The sequence below is a fragment of the Cervus elaphus genome, chromosome 17, assembly GCF_910594005.1.
Source record: "Cervus elaphus chromosome 17, mCerEla1.1, whole genome shotgun sequence".
NCBI classification, from domain to species: domain Eukaryota; kingdom Metazoa; phylum Chordata; class Mammalia; order Artiodactyla; family Cervidae; genus Cervus; species Cervus elaphus.
Window position 1 is genome coordinate 23,608,791 of NC_057831.1, and position 22,437 is coordinate 23,631,227.

Sequence of the window (22,437 nt, forward strand, 5' to 3'; positions counted from 1 at the left end):
AGACTGTGAGCTCCACGAGCAGGATTCCTCTTTGACTACCTGTCTTCTCAGCACCAGGCGTATTATGGTTGCCCAATAAATTATGCTCAGTTGAAGAAAACAAAAGTTTACCTTAAAAACAACCTGTCGTATGATAGCACCTGGGTTAATGGTTACCTCTGGGGAAGAGAGGTGGGTAGTGACAGGGCAGGGGCATGAAAAGGTTGCCCTCATGTTCTGTTCCTTCACCTGCTGACCTGGGCACGCTCACCACTTGACCATTTATGCAGCTGAACTTGTGATTGGCGCATTTCCTGAATGTGCTGTTGTTTAGTCACTCAGCTGTGTCTGACCCTTTGTGACCCCATGGACTGTAGCTTGCCAGGCTCCTCTGTGTAATTTCCCAGGCAAGAATACTGGAGTGGGTTGCCATTTCCTTCTCCATGTATGTACAGTATCATCTTTATCCATCCCTCTGTTGGTAGACATTTAGATTGCTTCCATGTCTTGGCTATTGTAAACAGGGCTGCAGTGAACATTGGGGTGCATATATCTCTTCAGGTCATGTTTTTCTCCAGATAATGCCCAAGAGTGGGATTGCAGAGTCATATAGTAGCTCTCTTTTTAGTTTTTTAAGGAACCTCTATACTGTTCACCATAGTGGCTGTATCAATTTACATTCCCACCAACAGTGCAGGAGGGTTCCTTCTCTCCACACCCTCTCCAGCATTTGTTGTTCGTGGATTTTTTGATGATAGCCATTCTGACCCATGTGAGGTGATATCTCATTTTGCATTTGCATTTAGCATTTAGTTTTGATTTGCATTTAGTAATGTTGAACATCTTTTCATGTGACTATTGGCTATCTGGATGTCCTCTTTGGAAAAATGTCTATTCAGGTATTCGGCCCATTTTTTTTTTTGAGTGGGTTTTTTGTTTTGATGCTATTAAGCATCATAAGCTGTTTGTAAATTTTGGAGACTAATCCCTTATTGGTCACATCAGTTGCAAATATTTTCTCCCAATCTGTGGCTTGTCTTTTTATTTTTTTTATTGTTTCCTTTCATGTGCAAGAGCTTTTGAGTTTAAGTAGGTCTCATTTGTTTATTTTTGCCTTTATTTCCATTATTCTGGGAGATGGATCAAAAAAGATGTTACTGTGACTTATGTCAGAGTGTTCTGTTTTCCTCTTGGAGTTTTATTGTGTCCGGTCTCACATTTAGGTCTTTAATCCATTTTGAGCTTATTTTTGTGTATGGAGTTAAGGAATGATCTAATTTCACTTTTTTACATGTGGCTGTCAAGTTTTCCCAGCACCATTTGTTAAAGAGACTGTCTTTGCAATATTGTTTAGTCTTTTCTCCTTTGTCATAGAATAATTGACCATAAGGTACATGGGTGTGTCTTTGGGTTTTCTATCCTAGAGCTACCGATTTCTGATGGTGACATTTTAGGCTGGTTTGATGGTGTTTTGCAAGCCATTATAGGTGTGTGGTAGGTTTAAAATTGTTTTCTGAACCCTCTGCCTACCCTGATTGTATACATGCTAATTATATTTATCATATTTGAGCAATGCTTTAAAGTTTAGGTGAGGCTTGAATCCAAAACTCAGTATATTTCTCTGCTATAATTTTTTGAAGTTATCTTCTTATTCTAAGATGTTAGGGGAATGATAATTCTGTATCACGTAGGAGTCAAGGTACTACTTTATTTAGCTCATTAAAATCATAACAATAACACTTTAATCAGTTTGTAACTTTGTTCCTTAGGAGATTCAGAAGAGAGCTATGAAGGTGATTAGAGGAAGAAAGGATAAAGGAAAGAGATAATTAACTGGAAGGCAGCAGATTCTTCAATTTGTTATTTGTGGTATTTTTTCGTTCAGCTGTAGTGGGACCGATGTGAGGGAAGCCGAGAGCTTGAAGTGGGGTGTTTGAGGTCAAGGTTACTCCCAGGAGAGGCTGTACCAGAGTCAAGGCTGTTTATGTTACCTCAGAATGGGTAACTGAGGAGCAGCTCATAACTCATTTGCAGGGAACTTTAGGAGTGTTTGTGTCCATTTGACTGGGGTGATAAGAGGTTGAATTGAATGATCTCTTATGCCTTCCTACACTCCCATGATTGCTCACAAGAGGAAATCAGAATAATGTAAAAATTTGAGCTGTTTTGCAAATTTCAGAAATCAATATTGGCTTCTGAAATGTAGATTAAAAGTATATAAATTATTGCCAAATTTGGTTAAGAGAGCTGATACCTAATTCACCTTTGTTTCCATCTAGAGTAGTTCTTCCAGGGAATTCAGTTTCTTGCCATGCCCAAATTTCTTAATGTTTTCAAACTTGCCAGTATTTTTAGCAAGCGAAGAGATGTGATTGCTACTTGCCATCATTAACTGTTTTCTGGCAGGAGTCTCTTAGTCTGAGTTCTTTCCAGCCTTTATTTGGTGGGAATGTGTCAGACTGGGATTTCTATTTATTTATTGCAGAGTATAAACACAGGAGAAAAGAAATGGAACATAAGTAAAATGCTTAATGAATGATCAGAAGTTGTACACTCATGTAGCTGTCATCCTGACCAAGGAACAAGAGCATTACTAGCACCTCAGAAGTTCCCGACTCTTGCCAGCTTCCCTAATTACTACCCGCTTTCCTTTCTGCAAATCCACTGTCCTGGCTTCTAACACTATAATTTATTTTTGCCTGTTTTTCAGTTTTGTTTGCATGGAACTACATCATTTGTTTGCCTTTATGACTGGCTAATTTGGCTCACCATTATATTTGTGGCATTTAGACATGTTGTGGTGTGTAGCCCTGGTTTCTCTGCTTACACTGTTTTGTAATATTTCATTGTGTTACACTTTCTGCTGTTGAGATTTGGTAGTTTCCATTTCTGGCTTTTCTGAATAATGTTGCTATGAACATTACTGTATGAGGCTCGGAGCACATATTCCCCCAGTAGAATTTCTGCTGTCAGTGAGATTGCTGAATGCTAGGGTATGCGTGGGTACAGCTTTTACAGAGAGTGCTAAACTGTTTTCCAAAGCGTTTTTATTTCATCTTTACTCAGCATGGTCATGTGCTTGTTAACACTCAGTACTGTGTCAGAGAGGAATTTTTTCCCTCATCTCCGGCCCTCCCTTATAGGCTCTCTATTGTTCATGTTTCCTGATGGTTTCATTGTTATCCTGGGCTTGCTTTATGCAAAAATATTTTCATATTTTTAAAGTATCTCATTGAAATCCATATTGTTAGGCTTATGTCTTGCTTGTCTTCCATCGACATTAGACATATGCATTTTAATTTTTATGTTTACTGGACATGTCACAAGACAGAAGCACAGTCTCAGACAGAATGCCTTGGGGAAGTTACAGATTTTGGTTGTAGCCCATGTAGCAGAGATGTACTGGGTCTTAAAAAGAATGCAGGCACTGTGGGGAATAGAAAGTGCTCACGGTATTTCTTTTGGACAGGAAAGAATAGTCTGAAATTTGTTGTTGTTAAAAGGAGTAACTTTGGAGCAAATAATTTTAGGATGATGGGAGATAATATGAGGCAAAATTAATGAGTACTTTAAGTAAATTACAAAAATGAAAGTAAGTGTTGGGATATTATAAAGTCTGTCAAGTTATTTCAAGAGGAACCTTAGAATGTGAGTTATGTTACTAAGTGAAAGAAGCCAATCTGAAATGATTCCAATTATGTGATATTCTGGAAAAGACAAAACTATGGAGACAGTTAAAAGATCAGTGGTTGCTCTGGGTTGGGAGGTGGAGGGAGAGATGAATAGGTAGAGCACAGAGGATTTTTAGTACAGTGAAACCACTCTGTCTAACACCATAATAGTGATGGATACAAGCATTATGCATTTGTCCAAACTCATAGAATGTACAACATTGTGAGTGAACCCTAATGTAAACTAATAGACTTTGGGTGATTATGAGGTATCAGTATGGGTTGATCAGTTGTAACAAATGTGCCACTGTGGTGGAGGATGTTGATAATGGGGGTAGATATTCATGTGTGGGATCAGGGGATAATCTTTGTCCCTTCCTCTCAGTTTTGCTGTGAGTCTTAAACTGTTCTGAAAAACTTAAGTATTTTCTTAAAAAAAAAAAACTTGAAATAGAAGTGTGAAATGTGATGTGTAATATATTTTGCTTGGTAAGTACATATTTGGGTTTATATATGAAAGGTTGGCTTCCCAGGTGACTTGTTGGATAAAGAATCTGTCTGTAATGCATTCTTTGAAACTTGCAGAATTTGCTCTTTTGGAAACATCTCTTTTTAAAAAAAAATTATTAATTTTTGTCTGTGCGGGGTCTTCATTACTACATGGGCTTCTTCTTGTGGTGGCTTCTCTTGTTGGGGAACACGGGCTTTAGGGCACGCAGGCTTCAGTAGTTGAGACACGGGGCTCAGTAGTTGCGGCTTGCAGGCTTTAGAGCACAGGGTCAGTAGTTGTGGCTCACAGGCTTAGTTGCTCTGAGGCATGTGGGATCTTCCTGGACCAGGGATCAAACCCATGTCTCCTGCATTGGCAAGTGGATTCTTTACCACTGAGCCATCAGGGAAGCCCAGAAATATCTCTCTATGTGTGAAGTTTTCTGGAAATTTGGAAAAATTTTATTCATTTTTTAAAATCTCAATGCATCATTGAAAAAAGCTGCAGAAAGTTTGCTAGACAAAAAGAATGCTCGTTATGAAGCTAGGGCACCAGAAAGCTGAATTTTGAAAAGTTAATCTTGGCTTTGAAGTCCTGGGTGAGTCAAAGAAAATGTGGACACATGTGAATCAGCTCATTTGTGTCCTCTGCTGGTGTGGTTTTTCTCTTCCGAATTCTTTTTTTTTCTTAGTGTAGAATTTTAGATGAGGTTAATCAGATACAAATATATATGCTTTGAACAATGTACAGTGAAATTCCAATCTTTTAAAACTCGTAAAAAATTTGAAGGCTATTTATTTTGCAAAAACAAAATGTGAAGAAATGAACATTTACAGAGGGAAAAAAAACCCCAAATTTGAAGAGGAGTGCCAGGAGAAGCAACAGGAAATGCTGATCTTACATTGCCTGAAGAAATCAAAATAGTGAGGTTGAGTGTCCCAGCCATTTTCACTAAGAACTGGAGACTTGTTTTAAAGCAATAGATCAGATATCTGTGTTCACTGTCATTCAGCCATTTTCTCTGATTATGCCAAAGAAATACTTGAGAAGTGGAAATTTTTTGAATATAGGGGCATTTGTAAGCAGTTGGAATGGATTTCAAGGAAACGGACATGGATACTACTGCATTTTTTGAAATTTAATGTGAAGTTGAGTTTTTATGAATCTTGACAAAACTTACCTTTGTCTAATACTTTCCCAAAATATTTGTATATCTTTAGATTCATCTGAAAAAAGCATTTCTCAATTAAAATTAACAAAAGATGTTTTTCCATCAACTCTTCAAGGATAGATTGACAAATCGGACTATATTCTTTGTAGAACATATACATATAAAGATCAGTTCTTGACAGTCTTAGAAATTAAGGCTCAAAATAGCAAATAGTATTATCCATCACTAGAGCAAACCAGTATGTAAATACTTAAATAAAAACCAGTGTGTAAATATTATTACAAATAATAATTTGTAAATTATTTTTACAAATAATATAATTTATAAATCCAGTAGTTTTTATACTCTGATATTTATTTTACTTCAGAAAAGGTATGATTATTCATATGGCATTTAAATACAAAAGAACTTTCAGTGTCTGTATTTTTTCTGGCCATTATCATTATTCATTTTATTTCATTATTACTGAAAGTAATTTTGTCATATAGAAGAAGATATATTAAAAAGTGCTCCTATCTAGTATCTCTCGGGCTAAGTCACTTCAGTCATGTCCGACTCTGTGTGACTCTATGCCAGGCCCCTCTATCCATGAAATTCTCCAGGCAGGAATACTGGAGTGGGTTGCCGTGTGCTCCTCCGGGGAGCTTCCTGACCCAGGGATCAAACTTGTGTCTCTGTGTCTCCTGCATTAGCAGGCAGATTCTTTTACACCAGTGCCACATGGGAAGCCCATTAGTATCTATCAGATGTGCTAAGTACACATTTGGCTATAAAGATAACAAGTAGCTATGCTGATGTAAACTTCAACCTGTTAACTTCTGTTTGTGCTGCCATCTGCAGACTTCTAGGTCATGACAAGGAAAGCTTCTTTTGTATCCTTCTGCACAGGTCTGTTTGAGGAGAGCTCTTTGTGGAGATCCAGCACTGGTTTTCTTAATATTTATACATATTAGAGGACTTACAGAGCACACAGAAATGTGGGCTTTGGTTGTTTCTAAAAATGCATGACAGTAGATGTGAAATTATTTTAGAAAGTGTACTTTGGAAATACATGAAGATTATTTGAAAAATGTTTCAAATACCACTTGTCAATGTTTAGAAATGTTATTTTTTTTTTAGAGAGAAGAAACATTCTTTTGAAAATCTAATGATACTGTGACAGCTTTTCAAGTATTAATATTTGATTACAAACAGCTAAGAAGTAATCAATGCTTCATTACATCATCATCTGTTTGGCCCGCCAGAGAAAGAAATTTGAAAGTATTGTATATACTCATCAGTCACAAACCTCTTAAGCCCCTTTAGATAAGATATTCCTAACTTTTGTCTAAAAAATATGTTCAGTTATCCTGTGCTTTTATTTATTTTTTGTTTTGTTTTTTTATCCTGTGCTTTTAAAATTAATCCTATTAAAAAAATTAAATCATGAAACTAATTTTAAAAGTTGTTTATTGAGGTGCTAATAGAACTTTCAACATTAAATAGAAAAGTTTGGAGGTTAAATTAATATAATTTTTTTATTATATATATATAAATTAATATAAATTAAATTTTTTAAATTCAAGCTGCTTGACTCACACATTTATGTTCTCAGATATTTACACCCTTTTCTACTTTTAGACAGTAACTTTTGAGCTGTTTAAAATATTTTTGATCTTGTAAAGAGATAGTATATTCACTGTAGATGTAAATATGTTACTCAGGGGTCTTTTCAGAAAACCTTTCTCAGAGCGCATTATTTTCTCTGAGGTAAAATATTTGCTGTAGAATAAGGCTTTTATGTTACCTGGTGAAACTGCCGGAGGACATGGTTTTACAGACACTAGTCATAGACCGACCAGCCTGTGACCTGTCCAGGGATGTGCAGGGGGCAAAGTGCCCGATCACTACTGCTTCATCTCTGAGGCACTGGCAGATGTTTTAAAGTTTACTTTGCTGGGGTCATAAAATTGTTACCGTCAGAACTGGGATATAGGGATAGCTGTCTTTTCATGAAAACATTTGCACAGTAAAGAAAAAATAGGTTAGAAGGTGTGTTTTATTGTTAATACTATTTGTAGCATTAATAAATATAAAGACTAATGAGTTCTGTTTTCCAAATTGTTGTTGTTTAGTTGCTAAGTTCATGTCTTACTCTTCGTGAACCCATGGACTGCAGCCCACCAGGTGTCCCTGTCCCTCCCCATCTCCCGAAGTTTGCCCAAGCTCATGTCCATTGCAAGGGTGATGTCGACCAGCCATCTCATCCTCTGATGCCCTCTTCTCTTTCTGCCCTCAATCTTTCCCAGCATTAGGGACTTTTCCAATGAGTCAGCTGTTCGCATCAGATGACCAAAATACTGGAGCTTCAGCTTTAGCATCAGTCCTTCCGAGTATTCAGGGTTGATTTCCCTTAAGATTGACTGGTTTGATCTCCTTGCTGTCCGAGGGATTGTACTATATACTAGGTCTTTGTTATTTTCCATTCTTTATATACTAGTTTGCATCTGCTAACCCAAACTCCCACTCCGTTTCCCCCCATGCTCTCTTTGGCAACCACATGTCTGTTCTCTAGGTCAGTGAGTCTGTTTCATAAATAAGTTCATTCGCCTCACATTTTAGATTCCACATACAAGTGATATCATATGGTATTTGTCTTTCTGACTTACTTCACTTAGTATGATAATCTCTATGTCTATCCATGTTGCTGCAAATGGGCATTATTCTTTTTTCATTCCAGTAGTATTCCATATTGTATATATACCACATCCACTGTATCCATTTCTCTGTTGGACATTTAGGTTGTTTCTGTATCTTGGCTATTGTGAATAGTGCTGTTGGGAACACAGAGTTACATGTATCATTTTGAATTATAGTTTTATTTGGATATATCACTAGGAATGGGATTGCTGGATCATATGGCAACTCTATACTGTTTTCCATAGTGACTGCACCAACTTACTCTCCCACCAACAGTGTAGGAGCATTCCCTTTCCCCATACCCTTTCCAGCATTTGTTATTTTTAGACTTTTTAATGATGACCGTTCTGACTGGCCTGAGGTGTTATCTCATTGTAGTTTTGATTTGCACTTCTCTAATAATTAGCAGTGTTGAGCATCTTTTCCTGTGTCTGTTGGCCATCTGTGTCTGTTCTTTGGAGAAATGCATGTTTATATCTTCTGGCTATCTTTTGATTGGGTTACTTGGTTTTTTTATATTAAGCTGCATGAAGTACTAAGTGAAGTCGCTCAGTCATGTCCTATTCTTTGTGACCCCATGGACTGTAGCCTACCAGGCTCCTCTGTCCATGGGATTTTCCAGGCAAGAGTACTGGAGTGGGTTGCCATTTCCTTCTCCAGGGGATCTTCCCAACCCAGGGATCGAACCCAGGTCTCCCACATTGTAGGCTGACACTTTACTCTCTGAGCTACCAGGGAAGCCTTGGAAGCATGAGCTGTTTGTAAATTTTGGAGATTAAGCCCTTGTCAGTCACATTATTTGCAAACCTTTTTTCCCAGTCCATAGGTTCTTTTTGTTTTGTTTATGGTTATGGTTTCCTTTGCTGTGCAAACAGTTGTAAATTTGATTAGATCCCATTTGTTTATTTTAGCTTTTATTTCTGTTGCCTTGGGAGACCAGCCTAAGAGAACTTGGGTATGATTTGTGTCAAAGGATGATTTGCCTGTGTTCTCTGCTAGGAGTTTTATGGCGGCAGGTCTTCTGTTTAGGTCTTTAAGCCATTTTGAGTTTATTTTTGTGTATTGTGTGAGTGCGTGTTCTAATTTCTCTGGTTTACGTGCACTGATTTACAGCTTTCCCAGCACCACTTGCTGAAGAGACTTTTTCCCATTGTATATTCTTGGCTTCTTTGTCAAAGAGTAATTACCATGGGTGTGTGAGTTTATTTCTGGGCTCTCGTTGTAATGGGTCTTTTATGCATGTACGATATTGTAATATAATGCATTGGCTATTTGAAAAATGTTGATGTCTGGAGATTTTTAAATGTTTCCAGATGTTAAAATATTTCAGTATATAAAATCACATTCACATTTGTTAATACCACTGTCAATAACTTCTGAAATGTTTTTAAGTATTGGGAAGTCTCAAGCTCTTGGTAGGGGGTACAAGTTTTCCTAGATCCTAATTTTTAACTGTTATTTGCCTTGAAATGACAAGGCTCAGTTAGTCATTTTCAAGAAAATGTCTAGCAAGTCACCAATCTGAATAAACATAGTTAGTCTGGTGGTTCTTTCAAGTTAAAATAAAGCTTTATGAACCAGATGGCTAATTCAGCTTACAACTCAAACTGTGGCCCAGATGCTTTTCCTAAAGACATCCATCCTGCATGATGCTTTATTCATAGTTGCCGTTTCATCATTGCATCACACAGTCTACTACAATCATGTGTATTCAAGATTGGGATTTAATAGAATTAATGATTTTTTGCTTTATCAAGGACTTCCTTAAGTGAAACTGGCTCCTCCCACCAATAATGCATGAAGGTGAGGAATATAGTGACTACCAGCATAAATTGGAGACACTGCCTTGATTTCTGCCAAGGCACTAGCAATGTTACCCTCTGTAAAACTCTCTGAGCTAGTATGTGTGCTTCTCTAGCAAATGCAGTGTGATAACCAACCCTACGAGATGTACTAGTGGCTTTTTTCATTTCTAGTTTGAAAAATATGATAACATGACATAAACAATATACTACAGTGTAGTAAAGAATGTACTGCTTTCAGAAGAGCTTATAGCATCTAAGTTTAAAATATTCAATTTCTTTTTCTTCATACTTAGAATGATTGGTCTCAAAATGATACTACAATGTAACTGGTACCATAAATATTATTGTTGTTTACATGTTCCATTGCATAATGTGTGCGTGCTAATTTGCTGCAGTTGTGTCCAACTCTTTGCAATTCTGTGGACTGTAGCCCGCCAGGCTCCTCTGTCCATGGGATTCTCCAGGCAAGAGTACTGGAGTGGGTTGCCATTTCCTTCTCCAATTGCATAATGCACTATAAGATAAATTATTAACATTTATAAAGTTGAAGGGAATATGGCTTTCATCACAATCTCGTTTCTTATTATTTTTCCCAGTTTCTTTGGAGTAGATTCCTCCCTTCCTTGAGTCAGAAGACTCTGATAAGTCAGTTTCATTTTTTCCAGCACTTTTAAATGTAGACAGTGTGGTTGTAGGTGAGAATGTTAATCTTCTAGTCCCATTTTAAGACAATAAGATAAAAATTAGGAAAAACATTATAAGTTTTCTTTTAGAATGAGATGAAGTATCGTAAATGAGTCTCAAAAATCAAAATTTATTTTTATTTGAAAACTTAAAAATTATTACTTGAACAAGTTAACAAACGGTACCTCATCCTTTTGTGTTTCTGTTTAAGTTGCAGCAAAAACTTTGGGTTTAAAAATAAGAATTTATTGAACAGGAATGAGGCTACAGAGATTATAGCAGGAGTAATCACCAACAGCTAGGAAGAGCCGGGTAGTGCTGAGAACGCATTGAGCTAACCTCTGAAAACGTACCTCTTTATGCCCTCAACCTCTGCTATAGAACACACCAGAATGTATAAACACAAATTCCTTTAGCTGTCAGAATGATGTCATCACACATCTTGTAGCTTCTGGAAAATTCCATCGTACCCTCAAAAGAGTAAGAGTGAAAAAGGCATTTAATGTTTTAGCTTTACTGTGAAGATAGTTTTGAACTCAGAGATCCCCTTGAAAGGTTCCCAGGGATCCCGTATGGTCCCCTAGTCACACTTAACTAACTGTTGTTCTAGATGTTTGAAACAACCATCAAGATGTTTGAAAGTTACCTCTGAAAATAACCATTTTTTTAAAGAACATTTTTGCATCCTAAAGCAGATGTGGTAATTCCATGTCAAGGTCATCCTCATCAAAGCCTTGTTCTGTGTCTTCCTACAAAGTTAACTCTGGTATCTTTTGTTACGTCATATTAATTAGGGTAAGCGTCAGAAAGTGGAAGAACAGTGGGCACTTTTACTACATGAAATAAGTTGACCTATTAATTATTTTTAGTTAGAGAAGAAATGCATAATCTTATTTTCAAGATGAGGCTTTATTGGTATGGAACTATCTCCCTCATTCCTTGATCTAGTTTATGGCTGGAAAGAATGAAGATCTGGATAAGAATACAATCTTTTCTAGTTTGCTGCTCATGCTTAACTGGGGAGAAATCTGGCTGGACTGTCTCTGGGACAAAGATCTTAGTTAGCTTCTTCTCACGCAGCAATGATAACTCCGTCCCTTCTTCCAGTTGAAACATCGCTCACATTTCCAGTCTCTCTACTTGTGCTCTCTCAGACATTGAGTTTGATGGATAATTAGTTGGATTAAATTGCCCATTAAACAAAATGGTTTTTATAATATTGAGCTCCTAAGATGGAAAATTGTTAAATAATGAAATACCTTGTGCTGTATTTCTTTGATTCTAAGATGCACGTTTTGGCAGATTTTAATAACACTGAAATGAGAACATGTTTTTCAAAGGTGTATCTGCTTAACTGGTGACTTTTCTCCCCCACTTTTGTGAAGTAGTATCAATTTTTGTTTTAATTTTGAAATGTTATCTCAAATATATATTTTTTGACATTATTGCAAATGCTACTTCGTAGGAAAGACAATGTATTTTCACTCTTTAATGGTTTCTGTGTTTTTCTTCTCAAAGAGAAATAACAGAATCTGGCAATAATTTATATATATTTTCTTAAAAATGCTCTTTCACATTAAGAGCTTCAAGTGGATAGAAAATTAACACTAAATTATGTTCATAGAAACTGCTCAGAAGTTTGCTTTTTAAAAAAAAAAACTTTTTTTTTTTAAGGCTATAGTAAATAATATAGTTTGGTTTTGGCATATGCTTATGTTTTAAATTTTATATTCATTATTTAATTCTGTTAACAATAGGTTTATTTTAGGACAGTGGAACTTGTAGAAGAGCCCATACAAGATTCTCCTGGTCTGAGTTTCTACTTCAAAATTAATGGCCTTCCCATATTTCTGAAAGGCTCGAATTGGATCCCTGCAGATTTATTCCAGGATAGAGTAACCTCTGCCATGTAAGTTATCATCTTTATTTATTGTTCCTCTTATTATTATCAATCCCACAGAGCTTAAGAGCTACTCATTTTAATTTTTTTTTTTTGTTCTGGTGGAGTGAACCAAGAGGTAACATATAATTCTAGGATGATGAAAACTCTAGAATGGAAAAAATTTTTAAGTCATTTCATTCTCATGAGCTATAGACCATCTTAGAGCTAAACTATTTGAGACTGCTGAAACTATCTAATTTTTATAAATTGTTTCCAGAGGAACAAGAAAATGGCTAATGTGCATCTTGGATAGTTAGCCCCTGTAAAAAAAAAAGATGATTAAATTTGACTTAAAAATTTTTTTTTGAAGAATACCATGGGGTTTTTTTTTTCGCTTGTTTGGTATGCTTTACCAAAAAAATGGTAAATGGTAAATTTGGTAATGCAGTGCTTTATCAAAACTATTTACTTCTTCATGCTAAGATATTTACACATTCTTCATGTTTATTATGCTTTAATAAAAAATACTAAAGAAATCTTCAAAGCGTTTTTCTGAAGCTCTGAGAATAGGAGTTAACAAGAAAATATTTCCTGATTAGATTTATAAACTACTATCTTTGTAATAGTAAAAATAAGCTTTGTGAGGTGAAAATAAACACATTTCAGTTCACTTCAGTTTAGTTGCTCAGTCGTGTCCGACACTTTGCGACCCCATGGACTGCAGCACGCCAGGCCTCCCTGTCCATCACCAACTCCCGGAGTCCACCCAAACTCATGTCCATTGAATCGGTGATGCCATCCAGCCATCTCATCCTCTCTCTTCCCCTCCCCTCCTGTCCTCAATCTTTCCCAGCGTCAGGGTCTTTTCCAATGAGTCAGCTCTTCGCATGAGGTGGCCAAAGTATTGGAGTTTCAGCTTCAGCGTCAGTCCTTCCAATGAACACCCAGGACTGATCTCCTTTAGGATGGACTGGTTGGATCTCCTTGCAGTCCAAGGGACTCTCAAGAGTCTTCTCCAACACCACAGTTCAAAAGCATCAATTCTTCGGCGCTCAGCTTTCTTTATAGTCCAACTCTATATCCATACATGACCACTGGAAAAACCGTAGCCTTGACTAGACGGACCTTTGTTGGCAAAGTAATGTCTTTGCTTTTTAATATGATATCTAGGTTGGTCATAACTTTCCTTCCAAGGAGCAGGCGTCTTTTAATTTCACGGCTACTGTCACCGTCTGCAGTGATTTTAGAGCCCCCCCAAAATAAAGTCAGCCACTGTTTCCACTGTTTCCCCATCTATTTGCCATGAAGTGATGGACTTACTTACATTATACAAATATGCATTGAGGTATATTATGTTTAGAATGTAGATGGGGTTGATATATGTAAACTCTAATTTTGCCAAAAGTTATATTTATAATAATATCCTTTTACTTTAAAATGTGTAATATTTTTGAATTTCATATGAAAATAAAATCATTCTCCAGACAGAGCATGGAAATTTTGCTGTCTCCTTTCCACCCTGGTGGCTCAGATGCATTTGCCTGCAATGCAAGAGGCCCAGGTTTGATCCCTGGGTTGGGAAGATCCCCTGGAGTTCACGCGTCCTAAGTTGCTTCAGTCATGTCTGACTTTGTTGACCCCACGGACTGTAGCGCACCAGGCTTCTCTGTCCGTGGAATTCTCCAGGCAAGAATACTGGAATGGATTGCAATGCCCTTCTCCAGAGGATCTTTCTAACCCAGGGACTGAACCAAGGGGTTGTCTCTTTCATCTCCTGCATTGGCAGAAGGTTCTTTACCACTAGCGCCACCTGGGAAGCTTCCCTGGAGTAGGAAATGGCAACCCACTTCAGTATTCTTGCCTGGAGAATTCCATGAACAGAGGCGCCTGGTGGGCTACAGTCCGCGGGGTTGCAAAGAGTCAGACACGACTGAGGACTAACACTTTGACTCCGCTCGCGGTAGGGTTTGGTGGCGACTGTGCAGCCCAGCTGGGCCAGTTAGTAAACCTGCCCATGGGTGTCTTTACTAGGAGCACAGTGCTCTGGGTCCATGGTCTTCCTGTTATTGGGCTTTTTCCTCCCCTTCTGGATGCAAATGGAAGATACATGCTGCCAAGGTGGATGCAAATTTCTAAACTTTCCTGAAGGTGATGTAAATAAGAATTAGAGCAAGAAGGAAATTTACTAGATAAGGGGGTACTGGACTGGAGGAATTGTTTTTAAAAAAAAAAACGGATGAGAGTGAGCTAGAAACTAATATTCAAACTCTGATTTTTGTCTTATAGTTTGAAATGGTTATATAAAATGAACAGATAGTTTCTAAGGTTTACAACAGGAATAACTTTAAGACAAAAATTTAATTTTAAAAATAGTGTAATAGAGTGACTGAAAATTTAGAAGGCAGAGAAAAGATATCACTCATAATTTTTCTATGTTTATTTTTATGTGGTTACAGTTAGAAAGTGAAGTGAAAGTGTTAGTCGCTCAGTCGTGTCCAACTCTTTGCTACCCCATGGACTGTAGCCTGCAGGCCCCTGTGTCCATGGAATTCTCCAGACAAGAACACTGGAGTAGGTTGCCATTCTCTTCCCCAAGGGATCTTCCCAACCCAGGGATCAATCCCGGATGTCCTGCATTGTAAATGGATTCTCTACCATCTGAGCCATGAGCGAAGTCAATTATAATTACAGTTAATGTGTATATAATTTTGTCTCATTTTCTTCACTGTACATTGTATCCAAACCATCATAATTAAAACGTGTTCTTTTAACAGTGATTTGAAATGTGTTTATCACCCACAGCATATTTCTTAAAATTTTGTTCTTTTTTTTTTAATGTTCCCAAGATTTTAAATTAGCATTTGTTTTAAAATTTTCTTCTGTAGGTTACGGCTCCTTTTGCAGTCTGTTGTGGATGCTAACATGAATGCTCTCCGGGTTTGGGGAGGAGGAATTTATGAGCAGGATGAATTCTACAAACTCTGTGATGAACTAGGAATAATGGTATGTAGTTGACAGCTCACCATTTTGTTGATACGTTACCATATCCTCAGTTTGACCTCCAGTGTTCTGAGTGGGGATATTGCCCATTCCTTTGTTTTTTTGTTGTTGTGTAGTTTATTTACAATGTTGTGCTAGTTTCAGGAATACAACAAAGTGATTCAGTTATACATATATTGCATATTCTTTTCCATTATGGTTTATTTCAGGATATTGAATAAAGTTCCCTGTGCTATGCAGTAGGTCCTTATTGTTTATCTATTTTATAGGTAATAGTTTGTATTTGCTAATCCTCAACTTCTAATTTATCCCTCACCACCTCCTCCTTTGATAACCATAAGTTATATTTCTCTTTCACAAATTCATTTGTGTCATTTTAGATTCCACATATAAGTGGTATCATAGCCCATTCCTTCTTTTCTCAGAGCCAAGAATGATGTTCCACTTTTTTTTTTTTTTGGCAGAGAAATAAATAGCATCTAGCAAACCCAGAGCCATAATTGATAGCAAATATCATAATTATTTGATTATTTTAAAATGATAGACATTCTGCATATTGGTTATATCTAAGCATATATCTATATTTTCTTTGTAACTCTCTTTGTGATAAGAGGTTAAGCATAAAAAGAAAAATAAAATATTAAAAAATTTTAACTTTAAGGAGATCTAACAAGACCTAGAGAGAAGAAAAATGATTACATTTTAAAGATGTGTTTAATACTCTCATTAAGTACCTCTGAACATGGTTTGCATTGGTGAGGGTTAGAACAAAGGAAATATGTTCTTTTAATTCTAGTGTTGCAGTTCTAAGATATAAAGCACTTCATAGAAGAGTAGTAATTTTAATAACATTGATAATGCCGATGGTCATGATGTATCAATATTCTGTAATACTCTGGGTATTGTTCTCAGTGCTCTGCATTTATTATTGTATTTCATCTTCATGCCCACCATATGAGGTAGTTACTGTTGTTCTCTATCCCCCTTTTACTGGCATGTGGAGACTTAACTAACTTTCCCAAACTCACACAGTGGGTATATGGTGGAAATGAAGTTCTGACTCAGGCCAACAGATATGGCTCTGTGCTCTAAACCACTCTCCTTGTGGTCTCCCTGAAGGGTGCATCCTGAGTCGTGTTTGGCACTTTGCAACCTGTGGACACTCGTCCAGCAAGCTCCTCTGTCCATGGGATTCTCCGGGCAAGAATACTGGAGTATGTTGCAGTTTCCTACTCCAGGGGATCCTCCCAACCCAGGGATTGAACTCGTTTCTCTTAGCGTCTCCTACATTAGCAGGTGGATTCTTTACCACTAGCGCCACCTGGGAAGCCCAATTGCACTTAACGTGGTTTCCTCTCTAAAATGTCCATGAAGTGATCCTTTTGGCCATGAAAAGTTAATCCTTTGATTTTAAAAAAAAGTACGTTTCTTAACAGTCTGGGCCATTTCTCAAAACCAAATTCCTGGTGAAAATTAGAATGAATTAGAAATGAGGAGAGGTTGGGAGACATCTTTACTGAATTTCATATTCTCCACAACACAAGCACTATTTCCTTATTTGAATTCCTCTGTTTTTTTTTTTTTCTTTTCTGCCCACCTAATGTTTTCTTTTCTCAGGCTTCCCTACAGTCCTAGAGAGTTTGTAAAGTGCGTTTCCCAGTACCTCATGCCTTGCGCTGAGAAAACGGTCACACACTTCAGGCTAAGTTGATTTTTGTTTGCATGAAAGATGATGCCCAAGGTTTAGGACAGAGAATTTCCTTCTGTGCAATGAAATCTATGGGAGTACTGAGTTGCCTCTTATTTGATTTGCTAGATATGGCAGGATTTTATGTTTGCCTGTGCACTTTACCCAACCGATGAGGGTTTCATGGATTCCGTGAGAGAAGAAGTCACTCAACAGGTATGTCATTGCCATTCCAAGAAGTAAAGGCTTAAGTTTTAGTTTCGCCTTTTGTTAAACCTGTCCGTGTTTTTTCTTGTTTTAAATTCCATTGAAGTATAGCTGATTTACCATGCTGTGTTTAATTTCTTTTCTTTTTTTTTCTTTTTGTTCTCTTTATTAAATCCCATGGGAGGAAAAAAAAAATCAGCCAGGTGATTGACTCCTTGAGTGATTCCATCCTGTCTCATGGTTCTAATTCCACTTATTGGTGGATGACTGTCAGATTTACTCCTGGCCCTGACTTCTCTGCTGAATTCCTGGTTCTTATTATCCAGCTCCCTGCTTGGAACCCCTACCTGGAGGTGTAATAGGAATCTCAAATGTAACATGTCTAAACCAAACTTATATTACCTTTCCCAGACTTGCTTTTCTTGCTGTGTTCCCCACCTCAATAAATGGCAATACCAGTCTTTGAATTTCTCAGGCCAAAAATTTTGATTCTTAACTCCTTGATTTCTGTTGCATTCCACATATAAATACCTTATATTTATAGATCTGTAAATGCAAAGAAGTGATTATATCCTAGCTCTGTTCACTGAAAAATCTTAAAAACAGTGAACAGCCTAGTCATATTGAGCATCCTTATATTGAAATAGTCTTTCCCACTAAAAGAAGGGTTCTTAGAGGAATGGCTGGTTCCAGGTCTGGAGCAAGAGGTATATTAGATGATGCTGGAATATTTTGGCATACAAATAACAAGGAAGCTACCAAAGATATGTTAGAAGAACGTTGATGAGACTGACTGACCAAAAGTGGGACAATTTGAAATTCAGTAAGGATAAGAATGTCAGTGGATCGAAATCCATCGAGTATGTTAAAATCTTTAAGTTCATCATTGGTGTCTGTGAATGTATATTTGTGGGGAAAACCAAAAGAAATGAAAAAAATATTATGACACTCAAGATAGTGGTTACTTTTGGAAGGAAGGAATGACTGTGATTAGGAAGGGGTACATGAGGGCTCCTGGGGTGTTGGTGAAGATTTCTTAGCCTAGATGGTGTTGCAAGTGTGATTGCCTTATAATAATATAATTCATTGTATCATAGTTTGTTTTCTGTGTCTGTTTTTTCTTAAGTTTAGAAAGTGAGCATTGAATCATCCCTTACTCAGAGCCCTCTAGATACAGTTAAAGATCCTCACCATGCACTTTCTTGTCTCTGCCTGTCTCCCCAGCCTCCTTAGATACCATATTCCCCGTACTTTCCCTGACCTGGAATGCCTTGCCTGTTACCCTTCCCTGCGGATGATCTGAATCGTTCTTTTTCTGACTCGTCTTACTTTGGGCATGACTCTGGGAAGAAACTTACTATGTCTACAAGTCTAGATTAGGTCATTTTCCCTTTGTGTTACATACATCACACTTGAAATTACTTGTTCAATGTTTTGTCACTCCATCAAGATTGTAATCTCCCTGAGGCTTAGGGCAAGTTCCCCCATGACCCGGCTGTGTTATTCATCCGATGTATAGGTGGATGGATGAGTGAATAACTTTTAAAATATAATTGTAGTTATGTAGGTTGTAAACATTTCAGTTTTATTTTTAACTTTCCTTCACGCAATTAAAATATATCTATGTGTTCTCAGTTCTTTTATGTATTATTAAAGAGAACTTTTTGTGCAGGGTTTATTAAAATTTTAAAGTAAAGCTCACCATAAAATTCTAGGTCAGTTTGAAGGGTGTGTACAGCATAGAGTCACTGAAGTTTTTTGTCTCTTCGGTATTTGTATTTTCATCAGTACCATAAGCATGCCTGTCACAGCTGGTTATAGCCCTCTTTTACCTGTATATGAAAAATGAAAGTGAAAATTGCTCAGTTGTGTCTGACTCTTTGCAACTGAATAGTCCATGGAATTCTCCAGGCCAGAATACTGGAGTGGGTAGCCTTTCCCTTCTCCAGGGGATCTTCTTAACCCAGGGATCGAACCCAGGTCTCCTGCATTGCAGGTGGATTCTTTACTAACTGAGCTATCAGGGAAGCTACCTTATAAACAGTATTTTCAGAGGCAAATAAGGATATATTGTTTATAAGACTAGCTTAGAAAAAACACAGACTTTAATTTTTTAAATTACATATATCTCTTTAAGGTATTTTTAATACATCTCTATTTCACATGTGGATTACTTAGCATATTGAGTGGAGACCACAGTGAGAACAAAGTCTGTCGTGTAATCATCCATTCCAGTGCAAGAGAAGCTATGAAAACCAATAAGGTTATATTGCTAAAACATGTTCCAAAAGAATTTCTCTTGACCATTAACTCATTCTGTTGTTCTCAGAGAGATTTAATTGCCCTCTTTTGCTGGGCTTATCTTTCAATGTGTCAGAAGAACTGAATCCTTTAACCTCTATGAAGGGCTGGCCTATAGTGAGCCCAGATCATGCAGGGCTTTCAGATTCCTCAGTTTCTTTTTCTGTATTTAGATATATTCAGTGACTTAACCTTAGTTGATTTCTTAAGACGTTGCTGTTCATTCGCTAAGTCATGTCCAACACTTTGCAGCCCCATGGACTGCAGCATGCTAGACTTCCCTGTCCTTCACCATCTCCCAGAGTTTGCTCAAACTCATGTACCTTGAAACACGATACCATCCAACCATCTCATCCTCTGTCGTCCCCTTCTCCTCCTGCCTGCAGTGTTTCCCAGCATCAGGGTGTTTTCCGATGAGTCAGCTCTTCCCATCAAGTGGCCAGAGTCTTAAGATATGACGTAGTTATTTCAGAGGACAGACTCTTGATGTCTTAATCTTTTTTCCTTTAGAATGTTTCATGTCTTTGTAAATTGCAGAATCTCTGTGGTACTCACTTGCTTTGTAAAGCCCTCTGTACCTGTCCTGGTGGTTTTCTGATCTTGCTGGAGACTGTGTGGGACTTCAGTCCCTCTCTCAGCAGTGGTGTTTGTTCTGCCTTATTTGTTTCTTCCTCAGAAACTCCAACTTGCTTTTGAGAAACTAACCTCTGTAATGTAATGCCTCCTGCCCTTTGTATTTTTTAGAACCTTTTGTGGTGAGTCAGATAATGATGAGTTGATTTATTTTTCTCTTTAGTAAAAGGGATTATATTTTCATCAATTTTTATAAAAGAGAAGAGGAACCATATTTTATCAATGTTTATAAAATGTAGATAAAAAGAATGTCATAGGTTTCTTAAAATGTCTTCCCACATGTAACATTACTGCTCATTTTCTGATGAGTTTTCTGATATGTAAAAATATACGTGCAGAAAGGCAATGGCTATAATTTTATGAATAATTACAACTCTGAGCCTTTTTATGTTGAGCATTTGAAAATTGTTTTATGTTTTCTTCAATTTTAGGTCCGGAGACTGAAATCTCATCCTTCCATCATCACATGGAGTGGGAATAATGAAAACGAAGCAGCACTAATGATGGGTTGGTATGATACACAGCCCAACTACTCGCATATCTACATCAGTGACTATGTGACGCTGTACGTGAAAAACATCCGAACGATCGTCTTAGAAGTAAGTTCATGGACTTCCCTGGTGGGCCAGTCGTTAAGATTCCATGCTTCCAGTGCAGGGGCTGCGTGTTGGATCCCTGGCCAGGGAACTGAGATTCTATATGCCTCTCAGCATGGAGTCCCCAAACTCAGCGTGCCTCAGTGTAACACAGCTTAGCACATGCGTGGCACTCAATGAATCCATCTGTGTCGTCCCAGTAGGAACTGGGATGTGGGGGAGAGAACCAATACAATGCCGTGCTCATTCTTGCTGTGCCAGAAGTAATAAAATCTTCAAAGAAAAAAAGTTCAGACATACCTCAGAGATACTGTGGATTTGGTTCCCTATACCACAATAAAGAGAATAGTGCAGTAAACCTAGTCACATGAATTTTTGGTTTCCTAGTGCATGTAAAAGTTATGTTTATACTGTGGTCTGTTAAGTGTGCAATAGCGTTATGTCTTAAGAAACAATGTACAGAGCTTAATAAAATAATACTTCCTTGGTAAAAAATGCTAACAATCACCTGGGCCTCAGCAAGCTGTAATTTCTTTGCGGGTTGAGGGTCTTGCCCTGATGTTGATGACTGTCAGCTAATCAGGATGGTGGTTGCTGAAGATTGTGTGATTGTGGCAATTTTTGAAAATGAGACAATCAAGTTTGCCACATCAATTGATTTCTGCCTTTCGGAATTGTTTTTCCACAGCACATAAGGCTGTTTGATAGCATTTTACCCACAAGTAAAACTTTCAAAATTGGAATCAGTCGTCTGCAACTCTGCCATTGCTTTATCATCTATTCTTATGTGATATTCTCTAAATCCTTTGTTATCATTTCAACTGTCTCTGCAGCATCTTCACCAGGAATGGGTTCTACCTCAAGAAACCAATTTCTTTTCCCATCCACAGGAAGCAACTCCTCATCCACTTAGGTTTTATCACAAGATTGAAGCCATTCCGTCAAATCTTGAGGCTCCACTTCTAATTCTGATTCTCTTGCTATGTCCAGCACACTGCAGTTCCTTCCTCCACTGAAGTCTTGAACCCCTCAAGTCTTTCATGAGGGTTGGAATCAACTTCCTCCAAACTCCCATAGGAATGTTGACATTTTGACCTCTTCCCATGATTTGTAAATGTTCTTTCATGTCATCTAGAATGATGAATCCTTTCCAGAAGGTTTTCAATTGAATTTACCCAGATCTGTCTGAAGAATTTCTGTCTTTAGCCTTACAAAGTGTATTTCCTAAATAATGAGACTTGAAAGTCAAAATTACTTCTTGATCCATGGCTTCAGAATGGATGTTGTATTAGCAGGCATGAAAACAACATTAATCTCATTGTACATCTCCATCAGAGCGCTTGGGTGACCAGGTGTGTTGTCAATGAGTAGGAATGTTTTCTTCCTAGCAGTAGGTCTCAACAGTGGGCTTAAAATATTCAGGAAACCATGTTGTAAACAGATGTGCTGTCATCCACACTTTGTTGTGCCATTGATAGAGCACAGCGTAGAGTAGATTGAGCGTCATCCTAAAGGGACCTCAGATTTTTGGAATGGTAAGTGAGCATTGTGTGTGTGTGTGCGCACGTGTGTAATCAGTCGTGTCTGACTCTTTGTGACCCTGTGGACTGTAGCCCACCAGGCTCCTCTCTCCATGGGATTTTCCAAGCAAG

The 22,437-nt window shown here is 37.6% G+C and overlaps 1 protein-coding gene across 1 annotated transcript in view; it reads left to right on the plus strand.

Annotated features, from left to right (window-relative positions):
* Positions 1 to 22,437, plus strand: part of MANBA (mannosidase beta) — a 124,325-nt gene that overhangs the window by 40,489 nt on the left and 61,399 nt on the right. The window contains exons 8-11 of the mRNA XM_043871280.1: positions 12,237 to 12,388; positions 15,247 to 15,364; positions 17,178 to 17,264; positions 20,621 to 20,788. Coding sequence (XP_043727215.1) covers positions 12,237 to 12,388; positions 15,247 to 15,364; positions 17,178 to 17,264; positions 20,621 to 20,788 — 525 coding nt within the window. The remainder of the gene's footprint in view (positions 1 to 12,236; positions 12,389 to 15,246; positions 15,365 to 17,177; positions 17,265 to 20,620; positions 20,789 to 22,437) is intronic.